Here is a 21,288-nt window from a genome sequence, read left to right as displayed (position 1 = left end):
TGCTGCACCCCAGGGACGGAGGAGCTGGGGTATGGGTGCTCCTGCTGCACCCCAGGGACGGAGGAGCTGGGGTGTGGGTGCTCCTGCTGCACCCCAGGGACGGAGGAGCTGGGGTGTGGGTGCTCCTGCTGCACCCCAGGGACAGAGGAGCTGGGGTGTGGGTGCTCCTGCTGCACCCCAGGGACAGAGGACATGGGGTGTGGGTGCTCCTGCTGCACCTCAGGGACAGAGGACATGGGGTGTGGGTGCTCCTGCTGCACCCCAGGGATGGAGGAGCTGGGGTGTGGGTGCTCCTGCTGCACCCCAGGGATGGAGGAGCTGGGGTGTGGGTGCTCCTGCTGCACCCCAGGGACGGAGGAGCTGGGGTGTGGGTGCTCCTGCTGCACCCCAGGGATGGAGGAGCTGGGGTGTGGGTGCTCCTGCTGCACCCCAGGGACGGAGGAGCTGGGGTGTGGGTGCTCCTGCTGCACCCCAGGGATGGAGGAGCTGGGGTGTGGGTGCTCCTGCTGCACCCCGGGCAGGACGGGCTGCGTGCAGGCGTCGGCACCGGGAGATGCGGAGGTGGGTTGGGGGCTGCTGGCGCTGGGGAGGGTTTGATCTTCGGTGTTTGCTGGAGGGGAGGAATTTCTCACGCCGGGTCCGGCAGCGCGGCATCGTCCTCCCAGCCGCGATGGGCACCGCGGCCGACCTCGGCTCTTTGGAGCCGAGCTGAGACATTTTGCGGGGGGGTGATGGCAGAGATCCCCCGCCTGCGGGGGGGTGATGGCAGAGATCCCCTGCCTGCGGCCGGGCAGCTGAGCAAGGCCAGGTCGGGGGGTGGCCGGGGTGCCCGGGGGGTGGCCGGGGTGCCCGGGGGGCTCGCTGTGGGGCCAATGGCATCCCCGGCAGCACAGGCAGAAGAGAGGGGTGAATTCAGGGGGGTCTTCTCGTCCATCCCATACTGATGTGGCGGTCGGGGTGTTACTGGGAGGGCTGAACCTGGGTCTCACCAGAGCACCCCCTGAGCATCCACAGCCATGGGAAGGCTCATCCCTAAAATGGGCTCCGGGGCCGAGGAGCCAAACCAGCTCGGGGCCGACCCTCTCGGAGGTGGGTCCGTGGTCCTGGGGATCGGGTTGGGATCTGGAGCTGCTGGATCTCTGCAGCCGGATCCTGTCGCATCCCTACCCCGGCTGCCCCATGGGCCTGGGGGAGAGGATGCTGGGGACCTGCCCCGAGGGGGACGCGCGGGGAGGGAGATGCTGGGGGATGCGGAGGGGAGCAGATGGGGAGCCGGGCTGATTCCTGAGACTCCCTGTTCTTGGCGCGGGAGAGGGGATCGCTGCTCCCAGCCCGGCTCCGTCGGGATGCTGCCAAATCCAGAAGCAAATCCTCCCTGGCAGCCGTGTGTCAGCCACCGCGGGGATTTTCTCTCTGCTTTTTGGCTCGGGCAGGTCCCCGTGGGTGCACCCCTCTGCCACCCACGTCCTGGACAGGCTGGTGCCCGTGGCTCTGGTGGGCGCATGGTGCCTGGCACCTTTGGGTGCCCTGGCCATGGCTTTGGGACCAGCCATAGAGCAGGGCGTTGGAGACCGGACCCCCAGCTGGGTGCTGATCCATTAAACGCCAGCGCTGCAAACCTTCCCGCATGGGGAGCCATTTAATGGGTGGCTTTGGGCTTCCCCTGCCCGTGCCTCAGTTTCCCCATCTGAGTAGTGAGAACCCTGCGATTCCCAGACGCCTTCCCGGTGGCTGAGAGCTGGATCCCGTAACCAAACCCTCTTCTATATGGAAAATAAAAGGGGTCCCCATGCATGCAGGGCAAACCCCCCGAGGAAGGCGGCTCTGCCAGCCCCCGGCCCTGCTCCGGAGCCCTGCCCCAGATTGAATTCCTCCCCAGCTGCAGATGGCTGGGAATTCAATTTTCCCAGATCCATCAGAGGTTGATAAATGAGCTCCCTTATCACCGCGCAGATCCCATTAGTGCCGGCCGTGCCGGGAGGGGATGCAGGAACGCTGCTGTCCCCCTTCCCATCCCGCTGCTTGAAGTCCCCCCAAGGGGACCCAGCTGTCCCCGTCCCCCCCAGCCCCTCTCCGGCCGCGTTCCCCGGAGCACCACGATGCTCCCGAGCAGAGCCAGGCCAGCGGAGCCTCGGCACAGCTAATCCGCCAGAAAACATCTAGGAAAGTCCTTAAAACCCAGCCGGGAGGTGCTGGTGGCCGGTGGGGACAGGAAGGGGACCATGTGCCAGCGAAAGCCTTCCAGGAACGCCACGTCCCGGGGATTCGCGTGGTGCCAGCTCCCCCCCCGGCACTGCCCGCAGCCGGGGCCCTGCGGCAGCGATGCTCGGCCCCGTGCCCAGCTCTGCCGCCGGTGCCAGCGCCGAAGGGTCGGCACCAGCCACCCTCCGGAGCTGAGTGCCAGCGTGGGCTCGGTGGCTGCTCTAAATGTCCCTGTCCCTCGGGGCGAAGGCGGTCGGGTACCAGCGATGCTCCCAATGATGGAGCGGTTTCCCTGCGGCTGCCTCGGGAGGATGGAGAGGGCTCGGAGAGGGCGTGCGGTGCCCGCGAGCAGGATTTTAGGGACCGGTGTGGCTCCTTCTGCCCAGGTGGCCCCCGAGCTCCGGCAAGGGGCTGGCGTCGCCTGCGGGATGGGGCCAGCGGTCCAAGCAGATGCTCGGTCAGGGCCGTTTTCTGCCCTGAGATGGCCCCAGCTGTACCCCCGGCCCACCCACGGAATCACCCCCCCGGGCCGGCCACCCCCCTGGCCCCGTGTACCCCACAGCCGGGCTGTCCCCCCCGTCCCCGCCTGCCCCCCTCCTCCGGCGCGTTATTTATCGGCACCGCGGCCTTGCGGGGAGGGCAGCTCCGCGCTGGGAACACAAGGGCGGCCGGGTCAAGTCCCTTCCCGGGGACGCCGGGGTGTCACTGCACTGCCACTGCACCCCTGGAACGGGCTGGGGCAGGAGACGGTGGGCTGAGGGGGTCCGTGTCCCCCTCCCTGCCAGGGGTCAGGGGTTAGGGACAAGTGACATGGGGCTGAGGGGGTCCTTGTCCCCCTCCCAACCACGGGACAGGCGTTAGGGACAAGTGACATGGGGCTGAGGGGGTCCTTGTCCCCCTCCCCACCACGGGACAGGGGTTAGGGACAAGTGACATGGGGCTGAGGGGGTCCTTGTCCCCCTTCCCGCCACGGGACAGGGGTTAGGGACAAGTGACATGGGGCTGAGGGGGTCCTTGTCCCCCTCCCCACCACGGGACAGGGGTTAGGGACAAGTGACATGGGGCTGAGGGGGTCCTTGTCCCCCTCCCCACCACGGACAGGGGTTAGGGACAAGTGACATGGGGCTGAGGGGTCCTTGTCCCCCTCCCCACCACGGACAGGGGTTAGGGACAAGTGACATGGGGCTGAGGGGTCCTTGTCCCCCTCCCCACCACGGACAGGGGTTAGGGACAAGCGACATGGGGCTGAGGGGTCCTTGTCCCCCTCCCCACCATGGGACAGGCGTTAGGGACAAGTGACATGGGGCTGAGGGGGTCCGTGTCCCCCTCCCTGCCAGGGGTCAGGGGTTAGGGACAAGTGACATGGGGCTGAGGGGGTCCTTGTCCCCCTCCCCACCACGGGACAGGGGTTAGGGACAAGTGACATGGGGCTGAGGGGGTCCTTGTCCCCCTCCCCGCCACGGGACAGGGGTTAGGGACAAGTGACATGGGGCTGAGGGGTCCTTGTTCCCCTCCCCACCATGGGACAGGCGTTAGGGACAAGTGACATGGGGCTGAGGGGGTCCTTGTCCCCCTCCCTGCCAGGGGTCAGGGGTTAGGGACAAGTGACATGGGGCTGAGGGGTCCTTGTCCCCCTCCCCACCACGGACAGGGGTTGGGGGCAGGACAGGCTGGGCTGAGCGGGTGCAGGCAGCGGAGCAGACACCGAGGTGCCCGGGGGGTCCCCGGGGGGTGGCGGGGAGGGGACCCCTTGGTCCCCAGGCTGCCGCGCTCCCCGCGGGCGGGCAGGGCTGCCCCAGCGCCATCTCTCTGCTCCGGCCATTCCCCCCCCCCGTCCCCCCGCCCCCCCCCCGCCAGCCCCCCGCTTCTCCCCAGCTCAGGAGCGGCCAAATGGTTTGGCCGGCCCGGCCGGGGCCGGCTCGTCCAAGAAGGCCGCGGTGTTCCTGGGGACGGGAAATCCTTGAGGAGCACGGCCGCGCTCCCGGCCGCGCGTCCTGCCCGGCGCAGGGACATCAACAGGAAGCGACCTTGACTCCGGCCCCGCTGCACCGGGCGCGGGGGGCCGGGCCGGGGGGCGGCCTGGGGAGCAGCCCCCGAAGGTCTCGGGGGGATGGCGGAGGTTGGAAAATTTGCTTGGAAAATGAACAAAAAAACCAAAACCCTTCTGCTCAGAGACGGCGGCGTCCCCAGGGAGCGTCACCTCGTCCCACTCTGTGCAAAAGGCCCCGTGCAAATGGCCCCGTGCAAAAGGCCCCGGCAAAGCGCCCCACGTAAACTGCCCCGTGCAAACAGCCTGTGCAAATGCCCCGTGCAAATGGTTTGCACTATCCGTGCAAACTGCCCCATGCAAACGGCCTGCGCAAACGCCCTGTGCAAATGGCCCGTGCAAACGGCCTGTGTAAATGCCTCGTGCAAATGGTTTGCACTACCCGTGCAAACTGCCCCATGGAAACTGCCCCGTGCAAATGGTTTGCATTGCCTGAGCAAACCACCCTGTGCAAACAGCTTGTGCAAATGCCCCGTGCAAATGGTTTGCACTACCCGAGCAAACTGCCCCACGCAAACTGGCCCGTGCAAACCGCCCCGAGCAAACTGCCCCACGCAAACTGACCCGTGCAAACCGCCTGTGCAAATGCCCCGTGCAAATGGTTTGCACTATCCGTGCAAACTGCCCCATGCAAACGGCCTGTGCAAACTGCCCTGTACAAATGGCCTGTGCAAACGGCCTGTGCAAATGGCCCATGCAAACTGCACTATGCAAACTGGCCCGTGAAAATGGCCTGTGCAAATGCCGCATGGAAACCGCCCCACGCAAACTGCCCTGTGCAAATGCCCCTTGCAAATGGTTTGCACTACCCGTGCAAACGGCCCTGTGCAAACAGCCTGTGCAAATGCCCCATGCAAATGGTTTGCACTACCTGTGCAAGCGGCCCTGTGCAAACTGCCCCGTGCAAATGCCCCATGCAAACAGCCTGTGCAAACTGCCTTGTGCAAAGGACCTGTGCAAATGCCCCATGCAAACTGCACCGTGCAAATGGTCTGTGCAATTGCCCCATGCAAACTGCCTCGTACAAATGCCCCATGCAAACGGTTTGCACTGCCTGAGCAAACCCCCCTGTGCAAACTGCCCTGTGCAAACCGCCCCGTGCAAATGGCCTGTGCAAATAGTTTGCACTGCCTGTGCAAACTGCCCCATGCAAATGGCCCGTGCAAGTGCCCCATGCAAACAGCCTGAGCAAATGCACCGTGCAAATACTCCATGCAGACTGCCCTATGCAAGTGGCCTGTGCAGATTGGCCCGTGCAAACCACCCTGCACAAACGGCCCTGCGCAAATTGTCCCGTGAAGACCACCCTGTGCAAACCACTCCGTGCAAACTTCCCTGTGCAAATGCCCCGTGCAAACCGCCCATGCAAACGGCCTGAGCAAACTGTCTTGTGCAAACGGCCCTGTGCAGATTGCCCCATGAAGACCACCCTGTGCAAATGCCCCGTGCAGCCCACCCTGCACTAACCGCTGGGGCTTGCAAGCCTGGCTGCCCACTGTGTGCCTGGCAGAGCCGAGCCGAGCCGAGCCGAGCCGAGCCGAGCCATGCCATGCCATGCCATGCCATGCCATGCCAGTTGCTGCTCTTGCCGGGCTCAACTGTGATTATCTTGCAGCTTCACCAGCTGGGACTCGCTAATGGCCCAGGAGCACCTGGAATGACTATGAAGGTGCTATTTAAGGAGAAGCAAACCGCTCACGCTGGTGCAGTTCAGCAACTCTTGGTGCCTGTTGGGTGCTGGTTAAGGCTGCGGTTGAGCGTGGCAGGCTCAAGCGAGGCGGGTGCATAGGTGAGGAGGATGGTGGAGGGGTGCAGTGAGCTCCGGGGTCGATGCTGGGCTCAGCACAGCCCTTCCCATCCGGATTCAACCCCAGCGCCGTTCCGAACTGTCCCTACACGGCTGCGACGCTGCGCAGCAGGGGAAACTGAGGCAGGCGTGGGCGTGCAGGGTTCCTACATGTTTGGTTTTTTTTTTTTTGGGTGGCTGATCCCACAGGTTTGCATCCTCCGGGCCCTGGGAAGCCTCAGCCCAGCGTCGCTGGCTGCTGGGGCGGCTCCGTGCCAGGCTGCTGCCCTCCAGCCCCTGCCCGGCTCCTCATTTATCTGCTGCAACAGGACCCCGAGCAAATGACTGTGGGGAGCCAAGAGATATCCCAGAAGTGTTTCCTTCCCGTTTATGCTCATTATCCCCCTATAAAAGATGAGGTAATTAAGGAGCTACCTCGGGTTACAGGTTGTTGCTGCCTGATTAGATTAGAGCAATGTAATTTGGGACCGAAAGCAGTGCTCTAATCCGGGATGGGCAGGCTCGGAGGTGATGGATGGCTTCCCGGCCGGGGTCGGGCAGAGCTGCCGGCTCTCTTCTCCGTCCCTCTGTCCGTCCATCCTTCCATCGCTCCCGCCTCTGCTGCCCTGGACCTTGCCCAGCGCTTGCTGCTGGTGGGGGGTATCAGGGGTGCTGCCTCCGTGCCCCACCCCGATGGAGAGGATCCCTGGGGAATGGTGGCTCTGGGGCTGGGGGAAGGATCCTGGAGCAGCGCGGGGACAGGGACAGGGTGACAAGGACCTCAGCAGCATCACTCAGCCCGCTGCAGCAAAACTCCTGCCTACGGTGGGACCTGCTGTCTTCAGGAGTCGCTTCCCTGTTCCGTGCCTCAGTTTCCCCACTTGCACCGCAGCGGTTTAGCCCGGCGATGCTTTCTGCCTGCACAGGGCTCCTGCCTGGCCCTGCCTGCTTGTTGTCAGCTCCGCGTTGCTAACACACAGCCAGAGCTTGCCTATATTTAACCGCCGCGGCCGGAGCACGGGGCTGTGCAGCTGGGGGGGCCGGCGGGGGGCAGCCCCCCGGGGAGGGGAGCTGGGGGGCTCGGCATTGCCGGAGGCGAGGGGGAGGCAGGAGAGGAGGATGAATCACGGCTCGGGGATATTTTTAACACCGCCAGATTGCTCGGCAAATGCTTGGGCAGGGTGGCGCGGGTGCCGGGGCTGGGTGTTTGCTTGCAGCCGCCGGCTGCTGGGGCTCAGCTTGGGGGTCCTGGGGGGGTTGGGGGGGATGGGCTGCTCCCCTGGGATCCCGGGGTGTGAGCATGGTGTTGTCTCCCTGCTGCCACGCATTGGAGAGGTGGCAAAGGCGGGGACGTCTGTCCCCGGGCTCTGGGAGGCAGCCCTGGGTGCCATCGGTGGGGGCAGAAGGGGGTCCTGGACCAGCACCTTCCTCTGCAGAGAGGAGGCGGGAGGGGAGAAAGTGCCCCGGAGAGGGGCAAGTGATGGGGAGAGCCAGAGCTGGCATGGGCGAGGATCTGGGTGTCCCTGCCTGCGGGCACCGACCCGCTGCCTGCAGGTTTGGGAACAGGCAGGGGCTGCCCTGGCCAGGGAAGGTGACCCAGGCACCCGGGCGTCCCCAGGCTGGGGACACGGGGACCGACGAAGGGCTGTGCTGGTGGAGGCAGATGGCAGCGAGTGGCAGCAGGAATTACAAATGTGATTTGCTTTTTTGCCTGTCAGACGGGGAGAGCGGGACGAGATCCAGAGGCTGGCGGCTGCGGCCGAGCCAGCCCGGGCTAAAAATGCATCCGATGGGATGATCCCAAGGAGGGAGGGAGCCGAACCCCCCAGCCCCAGCTCTGTGGGACCGTGATGGGGCGACCACCCCGGCTGGGCTCCCGGTGCCTGCCAAGGGCTCTGCTCTTCAGAGGATGCTCTGACGAGCTGGGAGATGCTCCTTGGTCCTTGACACCCTGCAAGAGGGGCTGGGGGCTGGCAGGGGGGTCCTGGCTGCACCGGGACTCCGCCGGATGCAGGGTTACCATCTCCCACTCCATCTGCTGCCAGAGAGGACTTAGGGCAAGGCGATAAATGGGGTGATGGGGGGGCTTTTCCCTGCCCCAGACCCCCCGCTTGCTCTATGCCGCGCTCTCAAGCATCCCCATCCCTTTGCATCCCGAGCTGGCAGCTTGGCAAAGGCATCGGGCAGCGGCTGCCCGTGGGTGGGGACGGGGGTACCGGGGGAGGGGGGAGATGTGAGGCCTGTGGGCACGGAGATCTGCGTATTCAGCATCTCGGATGCTCTAATTTGATTTGGGTGCCCCAGCTCGGGGAGTGAAGTTGTCCAGACGGAGCGATGTCCGGCTTCATCCCAAAGGCGATCGCTCACGCGGAGGCTAACGCACTAAATCCACTTACAGTATTAATTGGGATCATTTCCCTCGCGTTCCCGGGTGGATAAAGGCCTGCAGGGGGGGCAGGAGTCGGGCTCCGAGGGCTTGCTGGGGGGGAGACGGACGCCTCCGAGCTCGAAGGGTTACGTCGGTCAAATAATTTGCTTGCAGCTTTTACGGCAAAGCTGGGCTGGGAGATGATTCATTTCCTTGAGGTGATCGCTGCCTCGCTTTCCGTGCCTCAGTTTCCCTTTGGTACCCCCAAGGGGGCTGAGCATCCCAGCGGGTACCTCGCTGCACTGGATCCCGCACCGGGGAGGGGGGGGAGGGGCTCCTCCTCACCCCGGGGGGGCTCTGGGCAGGGGGGCATCACCCTCAGCTCCCCCACGGGGGAAAGACCGTCTCTGTCCATCGCCCAGGAGTGATGCCAGGGGAACGGGCACAAGCCCCGAGGTGTGAGAGCCAGCGAGCACGGGTGTTGGGGGGGGGGGGGGGGGGATGTGGGACCCCCCCGGTCTCCCTCCCTCCCCGTGGCAGGCGTGAGAGGAGCTTTTCCGGAGAGGAAGCCGGCCAGGATGGGATTTCTCTATTCCATAAACATCCAGAGGGGCCGGGGGGGGCCGGGGGGGCCGAACCCAGCTGCCGCGGCCGGCGGTGGGGGTGAGCAGGGGGACGGATCTGTCCCAGAAATCCCCCCCCAGCGCGTGGCCATCCCTCCCCGAAAAAAGCTTTTCCATCCTGGCGGGGTCCACTGGAGCCCTGCGGGGGGGCTGGGATGAGTCGAGGGGCCGTGCTGGGGGTCCCCACTCTTGCGTGGCTGGGTACGGGATGCTGCCACCGCTCTCCGAAAGGAAAAAGCGCGGGGGGGTAAACAGGGGGAAAACGGTGCCATTTTCCATGGGGAGGAGGATGGGGGACGAGCAGGCTGGGCCGCGGTGAGGTTTGGTTTTGCCGAAGCCGCGGGGGGGTTTGTGCCGCGCGGGGCCGCGCTGCGCCCTGGTTCGTGTCGGAGCAAAGACAAATTGCTTATTCTAATGAGATGAATGGCTTCATTAATCACCCGGTGGCTCCGTCGGGAAATATTAAGGCAGATACGGCTCCGGCGGTCGCCGCGCCGGGGGATGCTGGCGTGCCAGCCCAGCGGGAGCCGGCAAAATCCCCGCCGGCACCGCGGTCCCGTGGGGCACCCGGGGGGGTGGGCGATGGCGTGTGGCAGCCAGTCGGTTCGGGTGTCTGGCAGAGCAAGACCAGCGTCCCCATCCTCCCAGGCCAGAGCAGAGGTGACACCGGTCCCAGGTTGATGGTCCCACGGCTGCTGTCTGTGCCGCAGGGACAGGGACAGGGACAGGGACGGGGCGCTGCTCCCCTCCTCCAGCCTGCTCTGCAGGAGCCGCATCCTCAGCTCCGGGGGTTGCCGGTGATGCCCAGCACCCTGCCATGTGGGTCCGGATGGGTACCAGGAGCCGCTGCCTGCGCCTTGCCCTGGGGTCTGCCCCCCCAGCACCCGTCTCCCCGCATCCCATTTTCCTTACGGAGCTGCTGGGCACAAAAACCTCGGGACGAGGGTGGCGGGTTCTGCGCTGATAGCTGAGAAATGCGATCGCTCCACGCTTCCCCCCACTTCGTTGAAGTTAATTAATCCTCCGTGCCCCCGCCCCGGGAAGCGTTATTATTGCTCTGCCCTCCGGGGAAGCTGGGATGCGGAGCAGGCTCCGGCAGCGGCGGAGGGGGAAACCTTTCCCGGGAGGTGTTTTAGTCCCCTGCCCTGAATGCAGGTCCGGGGCTGCGGTGAGCCCAGCTCGGTGGCTCCCGGTGACATCCCCAGTGACAGGGATGGGGTGGCCGATGGCTTCGTCTCCCCGCCGGGCACTGGAGCGGGACGCCCGGCGTCTCCCGCGCTGCGCCGGGGATGCGTGTGCCCACATGGCCTCACCAAACACCCCGGCCCCGCCAAACGTCCGCGGGAGCCAGGGATGGATCCGGAGAACCCCCCCCCAGCTCCCAGTTGCAGCCCCCAAACTGGGGTCGTGCCTGGATGGGGCCCATGGTGCAGAGTGCAGGAGCGAGACACGGGGGACCCCGTCCCCCCGCTGCCACCCGCAGTGTCCCAAGGGATGGTGACGCAAGCTCGCCTCGCCATGCAAGGCGGCTTTGGGCGGCTAATTAGCCCCTTAATTAGCGCCCTGGTATGGGTGCAGCTGTGGAGAGTGGCCAGTGCCGCTGGCACTCGGGGTGCTCCCTGCCCTGTTTGGGGGTGTGGGGGGGATGGATCCTGCTTTCCAACAGCCAGTGGGGAAGGATGCAGCAGGTGCATGCTGCCTGCACGTTGCCCGCTGCCTGCACGTTTGCCTGCTGCCTGCACGTTTGCCTGCTACCTGCACATTGCCTGCTACTTGCACAGTTGCCTGCTGCCTGCGCGTTTGCCTACTGCCTGCACAGTTGCCGGCTGCCTGCACAGTTGCCTGCTGCCTGCACGTTTGCCTGCTGCCTGCACATTGCCTGCTACCTGCACGTTTGCCTGCTGCCCGCACGTTGCACTGCTTCTGGGGGGGCACGCGCAGGCAGAGGCTGCCTGCGCTGCAGGGACAGGCAGCCTGCCTCCACCGGGTCACCCCGGGTTTGCATGACGGCCCCAGGATGCTCCGGCAAACGCAGGGACCCGGCACATCACCGCGTCCCGCTGGAGGAGGGACCCCCGGCCCCATCGGGAGGAGGAACTGGGGGGGATTCGGGGAAAGCGGTGCCCCCCCGCGCCCTGCGTGGCAAATAAAAGCCACGGAGAGCTGCCGGCGGGGCCCCTGCCGGGCTGAGCCTGCGGCGGGATCGGCGCGGCCGGGGCCATCGGGGAATACTATTTATGGCCATAACCGGGACGTGGCCGGGTGGCGGCTCCGGCCGTGCGCTGGCTCCCTGCCCGGCGCGGAGCGGGGCCGTGGCCTGGCAGCAAACGGGCGCCGAGCGTCGGCCACGGCCGGGCAGCGTCCCCGGGGCTGAGCAGCGAGGGCGGGGGGCGAGGGCGAGGGGCAGGGGTGACGGGCGAGGCGAGGGTGAGGGGTGAGGGTGAGGGGCGAGGGCGAGGGGCAGGGGTGAAGGGCGAGGGCGAGGGGTGAGGGCAGCACCGCCGGCGGCGGGGTGGGGCAGCCGGGAGGGGCAAGTGGGTTGCATGGGATGAGCGGGACGAGTGGGAAGAGTGGGATGGGTGGGATGGGCCCGACGAGTGGGATGAGCAGGACGAGCGGGACGAGCCGGACGAGTGGGACGAGCAGGACAAGCGGGATGAGTGGGACAGGTGGGCTGAGTGGGCTGAGCGGGACGAGCAGGACGGGTGGGATGCGTGGGATGAGTGGGATGCCCTTCCCAGGCCAGCCCCGCTCCCTCGCCGCCTCCCCATGCAGAAACGCTCCCGCCTGCCTCCGCCGCTCTCTCCTCATCTTGGCGACAGTTTTTTTTTAGCTCCCGCAGCTTTTTCCGCCCGCTCCGGGGACAGACCCGGATTCCCGGCCCTATCAAAGCCATCACCCGCCTCCAGCTGCCACCCGTCCGTCCCCGCGCCGAGCGCGCCGCCGGCACTTGATGCTCTGAGCAGCCCCGGGGGTCCCGCTCGGGCTCTGCCCCGTCTCCCCCTGCACGCGGCGGGGATGCCGAGCCGCCCCGGAGGGACCGGAGGGACAGAGGGACGGCAGGACGGACACCCGGCCGAGGCCTGGCTGTATTCTACAGTGCATGTGTCTCCAGTGTCAGTAAGCGACTGGAGATGCAGCCCTGTTGGAATAACAGCCAGCGCCGCTGTCTTCAGCTGGAAGCGCCCTCGCCGCCAGCCACGCTCCCGCCCGGATCCGGCCCCGCGCCCGAGGATGCTCCCGGGGCGGGGGGTGGCACGGCCCCGGCGAGGGGCTGCTGTCCCAGCCGGGGTCCCCGGGGCGCAGGGTTGGGGACGGTCCCCGGAGGGACCCCGCGGTGGCACCGGGGTTGGTTGTCGGTGCAGCCGGGGATGGGGCCCGGAGCAAAAGCGGGGCCGAAGGAAGAGCAAATCCCGGGGCCCCGTTCACCACCGGCCCCCCCGGTGATTTCTGGCGGCGCTGGCGGGGGAACGGCAGGAATTTTCCGTCACCCTCTGGCAATCCCAAGGGAGGTGTGGGGGCAGCAGGTTTGCTGCCCTGCCCTGCCTGCCCCTGCCTGCACTGCCCTGCCTGCACTGCCTGCCCCTGCCTGCACTGCCCTGCCTGCACTGCCCTGCCTGCACTGCCCTGCCTGCCCTGCCTGCACTGCGTGGGCAGGAGCTCAGCCCTGTGTGGAGGGTGGAAAAAGTCTGGGGATGAGGAAGGAAGCAGCAGCACCTGGAGGGAGGCGAGGTGTTGACGTGGCTAGCGCAGGCACTGACGTGGCTAGTGCAGGTGTTGGCATGGCTAGTGCAGGCCTTGGTGTGGCTAGTGCAGGTGTCGGCGTGGCTAGCGCTCAGTGTGGCATGGCTAGTGCAGGCGTTGGCATGGCTAGTGCTGGGGGTGGCGTGGTTAGTGCAGGCATTGACATGGCTAGCGCAAGTGTCAGCGTGGCTAGTGCAGGCATTGGCATGGCTAGCACTGAGGGTAGCATGGCTAGTGCTGCCATTGGTGTGGCTAGCACTGGGGGTGATGGGGCTAGTACAGGCATTGACATGGCTACTGCAGGCATTGGTGTGGCTAGTGCAGTTGTCAGTGTGGCTAGTGCAGGTGTTGGCATGGCTAATGCAGGTATTAGCGTGGCTAGTGCAGGCATTGGTGGGGCTAGTGCAGGTGTTGACGTGGCTGGTGCTGGGCGTGGCTTGGCTAATGCAACAACAGGTGTTGTTGTGACTAGTGCCGTCATTGATGTGACTAGCACAGTTATTGATGTGGCCAGCACTGGGGGTGGCGTGGCTAGTGCAGGCATTGGTGTGGCCAGCACTGGGGGTGGTGTGGCTAGTGCTGGCGATGGCATGCCTGGCACAGGCACTGGCATGGCATTGGCATGGCTGGTGCAGGAACTGGTGTGGCTAATGCAGGCACCAGCGTGGCTCGCGCAGCCATCAGCGTGGCTAGTGCAGACATCAGTGTGGCTAGCAGGGCCATGTGTACCCAAGAGCGGGCGTTGACCAAAAAGGGATGTTCTGGCCCCAAAAGCGGCTGGGCCGGCTGCAGGCTGCTCCCGGGGGTCTGGCGCAGGGGGGGCACCGGTGCCCCTCACCGTGGCGTCAGGCCACCCTAACCCCCCCGCTCTGCTCTCTCCGCAGGACGCCCTGCTGAGCCTGGGGGCCGTCATCGAGGTCTCCCGCCTGCGGGACGCCCTCCGCCATGCCCTCGTCTCCCTGCTGCCCCGAGTGGTAGGTGGGGGGGGCGGGGTGGGATCCGGGACCCCCCACCCTGGGGGGGGGTTGGTGGGTGGGTGCTGTGCCCTGGGGAGCAGGGTGGGGGGGTGAAGCAGAGCAGCCCCCCCCGGGGCGGTTGGGGATTCGTTGGGGCTCTGAGACCCCCCGGGCTGGGGCAGCCCTGCGGGCGGTGGATTCTCTGCTGGCTGATATGGAGGTTGAGCCTGGGGTGGGGTCTCCTCCCCCCACCCCACCTCAGAGTCCTCCCCCCACACGGCCACATGTCACCGGGCCCCGGTTGCCATTTTAAGTGTACAACGGCTCTTGGGGGGGTGACATTTCTGAGTCTCGCTCCCTGGTCCTCACCGGCCACCTCCGGGCGGGGAGCGGCACCGAGCCCCCCGGGAGCTGCAGGGCCCCTAATGCCCGTGTGGCTCTGGGGTGCTGGTGGCCCTGGTGCTGGTGGTGGCCCTGGGATGCTGGTGGCCCTGGGGTGCTGGTGACCCTGGGGTGCTGGTGGTGGCCCTGAGGTGCTGGTGGCCCTGGGGTGCTGCTCACCCTGGGGTGCTGGTGGCCCTGGTGCTGCTGATAGCCCAGAGGTGTTGGTGGCCCTGGTGCTCATGGTGGCCCTGGGGTGCTGGTGGCCCTGGGGTGCTGGTGGCCCTGGTGCTGGTGGTGGCCCTGGGATGCTGGTGGCCCGGCGTGCTGGTGGCCCTGGGTGGTGGTGGTGGCCCTGGGGCTGGTGGTGGCCCTGGGGTGCTGGTAGCCCTGGGTGCTGGTGGCCCTGGTGCTGGTGGTGGCCCTGGGGCGCTGGTGGCCCTGGTGCTCGTGGTGGCCGTGGGTGCTCGTGGCCCTGGTGCTGGTGGTGGCCCTGGGGTGCTGGTGGCCCTGGTGCTGGTGGTGGCCAGGCATGGGGCAGGCCTCACGCCAGCGCCGTACCACGGGGAGCCGCAGCCACGAGGCCAAGGGCGGGGCTGGGGTCCACGGGACCCCCGGAGCCGCGGGGCAGCGGGACCGGGGCGCCCTGCCGTGGGCCTGCAAGGGGGGTGAGTGTGGGTGTGTGCGAGCAGGTCTGTGTGCGTGTGCAGGCGTGCACGCATGTGTGAGTGTGCATGTGCGTGCATGCATGTGTGCAGGTCTGTATGCATGCGTGTGCAAGTGTGCAGGTGTATGTGTGCGCGGGTGCATGGTGCATATGCGTGCTGGTGGGTGTGCAAGCGTGTGCACAACTGGGTACACATGTGGGTGTGTACATGTGTGGGAGCGTACATGCATGGGTGTGTACATGTGTTTATGCACATGTGTGGGTGTGTACGTGTGGTTACATACATGTGTGGGTGTTCACGTGTGTTTACAAACGTGGGTGTGCACATGTGTTTATACACCTGTGGGTGTGCACAGGTGTTTACATGCATGTGTGGGTGTGCACATGTGTTTATGCACGTGTGTGGGTGTGCACGTGTGTTTATGCACATGCGTGAGTGTGCACGTGTGTTTGCATACATGTGTGGATGTGTACATGTGTTTATGCACATATGGGTGTGCACGTGTGTTTACATACATGTGTGGGTGTGCACATGTGTTTGTGTACATGTGTGAGTGTGCACGTGTGTTTACGCACATGTGTGGGTGTGCCCATGTGTTTACATATATGCGTGGGTGTGCACATGTGTTTATGCATGCGTGGGTCTGCATGTGTGTTTACATACACGTGTGGGTGTACACGTGTGTTTACATTCATGTGTGGGTGTGCACGTGTGTTTACATACACGTGTGGGCGTGCACGTGTGTTTATGCACGTGTGTCTATGCACGTGTGTGGGTGTGCACGAGTGTTTACACACACGCGTGGGGTGTCGTGGCTCCTGCCTTGGGAAGGCCCTGCGCACCCGGGGAAACTGAGGCAGCAGCGCCTCCCCTGCAGAGGCGGGCGGGGGCTGGGGGTGGGGGCTGGGCGAGGCTCGGGGTGGGGGTCCCGCTCCCCCAGCGCTGCCCTCCCCCCCAGGAGCACCTCTACATCTACCTGCTGGACGGGGAAACCCGCCTGATCTGCGACGACCCCCCCCACGAGCTGCCGCCCCAGGGGAAGCTCAGGTGAGCCCGGCCGCCCCCCGCTGCGGGCACACGCGGGTGGCTGGGGGTGCGCACGCACACGCGTGTGCGCAAGGTTTCCCGGGGGACGGGGCTGCCGCCCCCCCACCCCGCAGCAGGGTTGGGGGCTGGGCAGACCCTTCCCCCACCCAGCACTGCCCCGAAATGCAGCCGCCCCCCCGCCCTGCTCAGGGACCCCCGGGAGGGGAGGGAGGGCTGGTGAGCCGGCCCCGTCCTGTCCCCGGCCCCGGCCCCGTCCTGTCCCCGTCCTGTCCCCGGCTCCGTCCTGTCCCCGTCCTGTCCCCGTCCCCGTCCCATCCCATCCCCATCCCTGTCCTTGTCCTTGTCCCCATCCCATCCCCCTCCTGTCCCCATCCCCGTCCTGTCCCCATCCCCGTCCCCGTCCCCGTCCTGTCCCCGTCCCCGTCCTGTCCCCATCCCCGTCCCCGTCCTGTCCCCGTCCCCGTCCCATCCCATCCCCGTCCCTGTCCCCATCCCAGTCCATCGGCCGGGCATCGACCTGCACAGATCTCCCTGGGCACCGGCATGGCGCAGGGCATGCGGGTGCTGTGCGTGCGCAGGGACACACGCGTGGGCACAGGGACAGATGCGTGGACACAGGGACACACACGCATGCACAGGGACATACACACACGCACAGGGACACACACGTGCACAGGCGCTGTACATGCGCAGGGACACACATGCATGCACAGGGACAAACGTGCACAGGGACACATACGTGCACAGGGACACACACGTGCACAGGTGCTGTACATGTGCAGGGACACGCGTGCACAGGGACACACGCATGCACAGGGACAAACGTGCACAGGGACACATACATGCACAGGGACACACATGTGCACAGGTGCTGTGTGTGTGCAGGGAACACAGACACGTGCACAGGCGCTCTGCGTGCACAGGGGACACGCATGCCCACGCGTGCTGCGCAGTCCTGCTGGCCTGTCCCCTCCCCAAGTGTGCAGGTCCCCTGCTCGGGGGGTGCCCCTTCCCCGGGGGGTGCCCCTGCCCGGGGGGTGCCCCTGCCTGGGGGGTGCCCCTTCCCCAGGGGGTGCCCCTGCCTGGGGGGTGCCCCTGCCCGGGGCAGTTGGGGTCCCCAGCGGTGTCCCCGTCCCCGCAGGGATGCGGTGCGGCGGCAGAAGCGGCTGGAGTGCGGGGGGCTGCCCCCCGCCGAGCTCCCCGCCCGGCAGCTGGGCCCCCTGGCAGCACCCCTGGCCCCCGGCACGCAAGGTGGGGGCTGCGGGGGGGGTGTCATAGGTGGGGCATGGGGGGTGGGCAGGGGGGTGGGTCAATGGGTGGGTGGGTGGATGGGTGGGTGGGCGGGTGGGTAGGTGGATGGGTGGGTGGGTGCGTGGATGGGTGGGTGGGTGGGTGGATGGGTGGGTGGATGGATGGTGGGTGGTCGGGTGGAAGGATGGGTGGATGGATGGATGGGAGGACGGCCAGGTGGGTGGGTGGGTGATGCATGGGGACATGGTGGGGATGTGCACCCCGAGGGCTCGGTGCCGCAGCCCCGGGCTGCCCCCGCTGCCCGCTCAGGACCGACCCTCTCTCGGCTTGCAGTGCTCATCATCCCGCTGGTGGACAAGGAGAGCGGGGCCGTGGTGTGCGTCATCCTGGTGAGCGCGGGGACGCGGGCAGGGCTCTGGGGGACAGGGATGGGGCCCGGACACCTGGGTCCTCACGCCACAACCCCCCCCAACCCCCAGGTACACTGCGGCCAGCTGAGCGACTCGGACGAGCAGAACCTGCGTGCGCTGGAGAGACACGTGAGTGGCCCCGGCTTGGCTCTGGGACCCAGCCCTTGGGGACCTGCCACCCCCGTCCCCAGCCCCCTTGTCCCTTACGCCCCACCTTGCAGACCCTGGTGGCATACCGGCGCCTGCAAGCCCTGCAGAAGCTGCAGCCCTGGCCCCAGGTCAGCCTCTCCACCAGCTCCTCCCAGAACTCCCTGGCCAAGCCCGAGAAGGCGCCTGACAGTGGCTACAGTGAGCTGGACTGCAAGATCCTGCAGCTCTGCGGTGAGGCCGGGGGGGCCTGGGGGCGGGGGGTGCAGGGGCAGGGGGAAGTCGGGGTGCTGAGGCCCCTCATGGCGCTCTCGCCCCTCGTGCAGGCGAGCTGTACGACCTGGATGCCGCCTCGCTCCAGCTCAAGGTCATCAACTATGTGAGTAGCCGCCCCGCTGCCTCCCCCTTGCCCTCGGCCCCAGGGCACACCGGGGAGCCCTGTTTTATTTAAAAAAAAAAAAAAAAGAAAATCCCCCAAAGCAGAGAAAAGCCTCAAGCATCAGCTGTGCAGCCATCAGTAGTGACCAGAGTGAACAGCCTTGTCATAGCCATCAATAGTCTCTAGAGTTAACAGTGCCACCCTAGCCACAGAAAGTCTGAAAGAGAATCTAGGGGTCCCCCTCCTGCTCTCTAGCATCCTCTGCACAACCCTCAGTAGTGTCCAGAGTGAACAGCCTTGCCCTCGCCATCAGTAATCTCCAGAGTGAACCTGATCAGACACAGGGGAGAGGATCTAGAGGGGGCACCCTGCTTGGCTGTAGCACGTGTGGGTGCCCCGGGCACAGGGAGGAGGGGCCAGATCCTCCCCTGGGGGGGGCTTGGGGCAGGCTGGCGTGCTGACCCCCACCCCCCCGCCCCCCCAGCTGAAGCAGGAGACCCAGTCGCTCTGCTGCTGCCTCCTGCTCGTCTCTGAGGACAACCACCAGCTCTTCTGCCAGGTGGGTGCCACCGGACCGGTCCCCCCACTCTGCCCCCCCCACCCTCTGTGGGGCCAGCGGGTCCCCTTGCGCCCCCCGGGCATACCATGGCAGCTCCCCCCCCCATCTCTTCCAGGTGGTGGGGGACCGCGTCCTCGAGGAGGAGATCAGCTTTTCGGTGAGCGGGGGCGAGGGGTGGCGAGGGGTGGCGGGGGGCACGGGGAGGGGGGGCAGGGGGTCCCGTGGGCTCACCCGTTCCCCCCTCCACCACAGCTCACCTTCGGGCGCCTGGGGCAGGTGGTGGAGGACAAGAAGTCCATCATCTTGAAGGACATCAGCGAGGTGGGTACCAGCTCTGGGACTGGGTGTCCTGCACCCAGGGACACGGTTCCCCACCCCAGTGTCCCATGGGGCTTCCCGGCGCGGGGGGGGGAGGGTTTGGAGGTGCCGGTACCGACCCCATCTCACCTCCTCCCCGGCAGGAGGAACACAAGCAGCTGAGCAGCATGTTGGGCTGTGAGGTCACCTCCATGCTCTGCGTCCCCGTCATCAGTCGGGCCACCTCCCAGGTGGTGGCGTTGGCCTGCGCCTTCAACAAGCTGAGCGGGGAGAGGTGAGGCTGGGGGGGGGGGCAGGATCGGGCCCTCGCCCCTTCCCCTCTACCCTGAGCCGGGGCTGCCTTTGGGGGCGGGGGAGCACGGAGGAAGGGGGGGGGGCAGTGGGGACCGGTGGGGACAGGGGACTGAGGGGTGCCTGGGGGTCTTGTGTCCCCCCCCCCAGCTACACGGAGGCGGACGAGCACAAGATCCAGCATTGCTTCTGCTACACCTCCACGGTGCTCACCAGCACCTTGGCCTTCCAGAAGGAGCAGAAGCTGAAGTGCGAGTGCCAGGTGAGCGCCCGCCGGGCCGTGTCACGGCCGGCACACGCGTGTGCGTGTCCCGCGTCACGCCGGTTACCCACGGCGTCCCTTCTGTCCCCATCCAGGCCCTGCTGCAGGTGGCGAAGAACCTCTTCACGCACTTGGGTAGGTGCAGGGAGCAGCCGTGCCGTGGGGGGGGACGCACCCCCCGCGCCCAGCCCCGGGGGACGGCGGCACTGGGGTCCCCTGTCCCCAGAGCTTGTCCCTGCGCTGCCGGCCCTGGCTCTGCTTGGGGACGGTCGCAGGAGGGCGGCCATGAGCTCGCACGGAGCCTTGGTTGCGCTGATGCTGCCTGGCTGCGCGCATGCACGTTGCATGAGCGCAGAGCGCTGCACGCGCTTAGACGCGTGCATGCAGAGGGGCAACTGCTGCAGGCATGCGCTGCTGCACACACAGAGCTGCAGGCACGTGTACTGCCGCACGCTGCTGCACACATGTACGTACTGCTGCATGCACACGCACATGCACTGTTGCATGCACACAGTGTTGCATGCGCACACACACTACTGCATGCACACACGCGGCTCATGCTGCACGCACACTGCTGCACGCACACACTGCTGCATGCACACATGCACCGCTGCGTGCACACACACTGCTGCACACACACACACACGCTGCCGAGCATGCACATTGCTGCATGCACACACACTGCTGCAGGCAAATCTATGCTGCTGCAGGCAAACACACACTGCTGCATACACACATGCACCACTGCAGAGACGCATGCTGTTGCAGGATCACACGCAGTGCTGCACACACCCCTGCACAGCTGCAGTTCGCGCTACACACAAGCACGCTCCTGCACTGCATACGCAGTTGCCCACTTGCACAGGTTGTGTCACCTTTCAGTGTGCACACACGCACATGCACATGCATACACACACATGCACACGTGCATGCACACACATGTACACATGCATATGCACACATGCACGAGCACATGCACACATGCACAGGCACACACATGCACACATGCATATGCACACATGCATGCGCATGCACACACGCACACACATGCACACACGCACGCACACAAGCACATGCACCCATGCACACCCATGCACACGCATGCACACACGCTTATGCATACATGCGCAAGCACATGACACATGCACACACGCACAGGCACACACATGCACACATGCATATGCACACATGCATACGCATGCACACATGCGTGCACATGCACATGCATGCATGCACAAGCACACGGACACATGCACACACTCACAGGCACGCGCACAGGCACACATGCATATGCACACATGCACACACATGCACACACGCATGCACACAAGCACATGCACGCTGCCTATGCACGTGCATGCACACACACACATGCATGCCCACACGCACACATGCACACACACACTCCGTGCAGACCCCCTCCCTCTGCCCTCCCTGTGCCCCCGCGGTGGGGGGTGCTGGCGCAGCCCCCCCTTGGTGCAGACTGAGCTGAGACCCCCCCCCATCGCACGAGTGGGGAGCAGGGGCGGGCAGCAGCTGCCTGGCCGGGGGCTCCCTGACCCTTCCCCCCCCCCGCAGACGACGTCTCTGTTCTGCTCCAGGAGATCATCACGGAGGCCCGAAACCTCAGCAACGCGGAGATGTGAGTGGGGGGCGGGGGGGGAAACACGGGTGGGGGGGCTGGGACCCCCGTGGGTGCGAGCGGCCTCTCTTGCAGATGCTCCGTCTTCCTGCTGGACCGGCTCAGCCACGAGCTGGTGGCCAAGGTGTTCGACGGCGGCGTGGTGGACGACGAGGTGAGCGGGGGGGGCGAGAGGACGGGGTTTGGGGGGGGACCCTGGGGGTCCCG

The 21,288-nt window shown here is 66.1% G+C and overlaps 1 protein-coding gene across 1 annotated transcript in view; it reads left to right on the top strand.

Moving 5' to 3' along the window:
* Window positions 1-21,288, top strand: part of PDE2A (phosphodiesterase 2A) — a 65,919-nt gene that overhangs the window by 39,457 nt on the left and 5,174 nt on the right. The window contains exons 3-17 of the mRNA XM_075140631.1: window positions 13,655-13,744; window positions 15,734-15,822; window positions 16,964-17,073; window positions 17,407-17,462; window positions 17,553-17,612; window positions 17,705-17,864; window positions 17,957-18,009; window positions 18,494-18,568; window positions 18,684-18,725; window positions 18,821-18,889; window positions 19,030-19,160; window positions 19,328-19,439; window positions 19,535-19,574; window positions 21,018-21,081; window positions 21,157-21,235. Of these exons, the coding sequence (XP_074996732.1) occupies window positions 13,655-13,744; window positions 15,734-15,822; window positions 16,964-17,073; window positions 17,407-17,462; window positions 17,553-17,612; window positions 17,705-17,864; window positions 17,957-18,009; window positions 18,494-18,568; window positions 18,684-18,725; window positions 18,821-18,889; window positions 19,030-19,160; window positions 19,328-19,439; window positions 19,535-19,574; window positions 21,018-21,081; window positions 21,157-21,235 (1,230 nt within the window). The remainder of the gene's footprint in view (window positions 1-13,654; window positions 13,745-15,733; window positions 15,823-16,963; window positions 17,074-17,406; window positions 17,463-17,552; window positions 17,613-17,704; window positions 17,865-17,956; window positions 18,010-18,493; window positions 18,569-18,683; window positions 18,726-18,820; window positions 18,890-19,029; window positions 19,161-19,327; window positions 19,440-19,534; window positions 19,575-21,017; window positions 21,082-21,156; window positions 21,236-21,288) is intronic.

The sequence above is a fragment of the Calonectris borealis genome, chromosome 1 (genome assembly GCF_964195595.1).
Source record: "Calonectris borealis chromosome 1, bCalBor7.hap1.2, whole genome shotgun sequence".
Lineage (NCBI taxonomy): Eukaryota > Metazoa > Chordata > Aves > Procellariiformes > Procellariidae > Calonectris > Calonectris borealis.
This window is presented reverse-complemented; position numbering and strand designations above follow the sequence as displayed.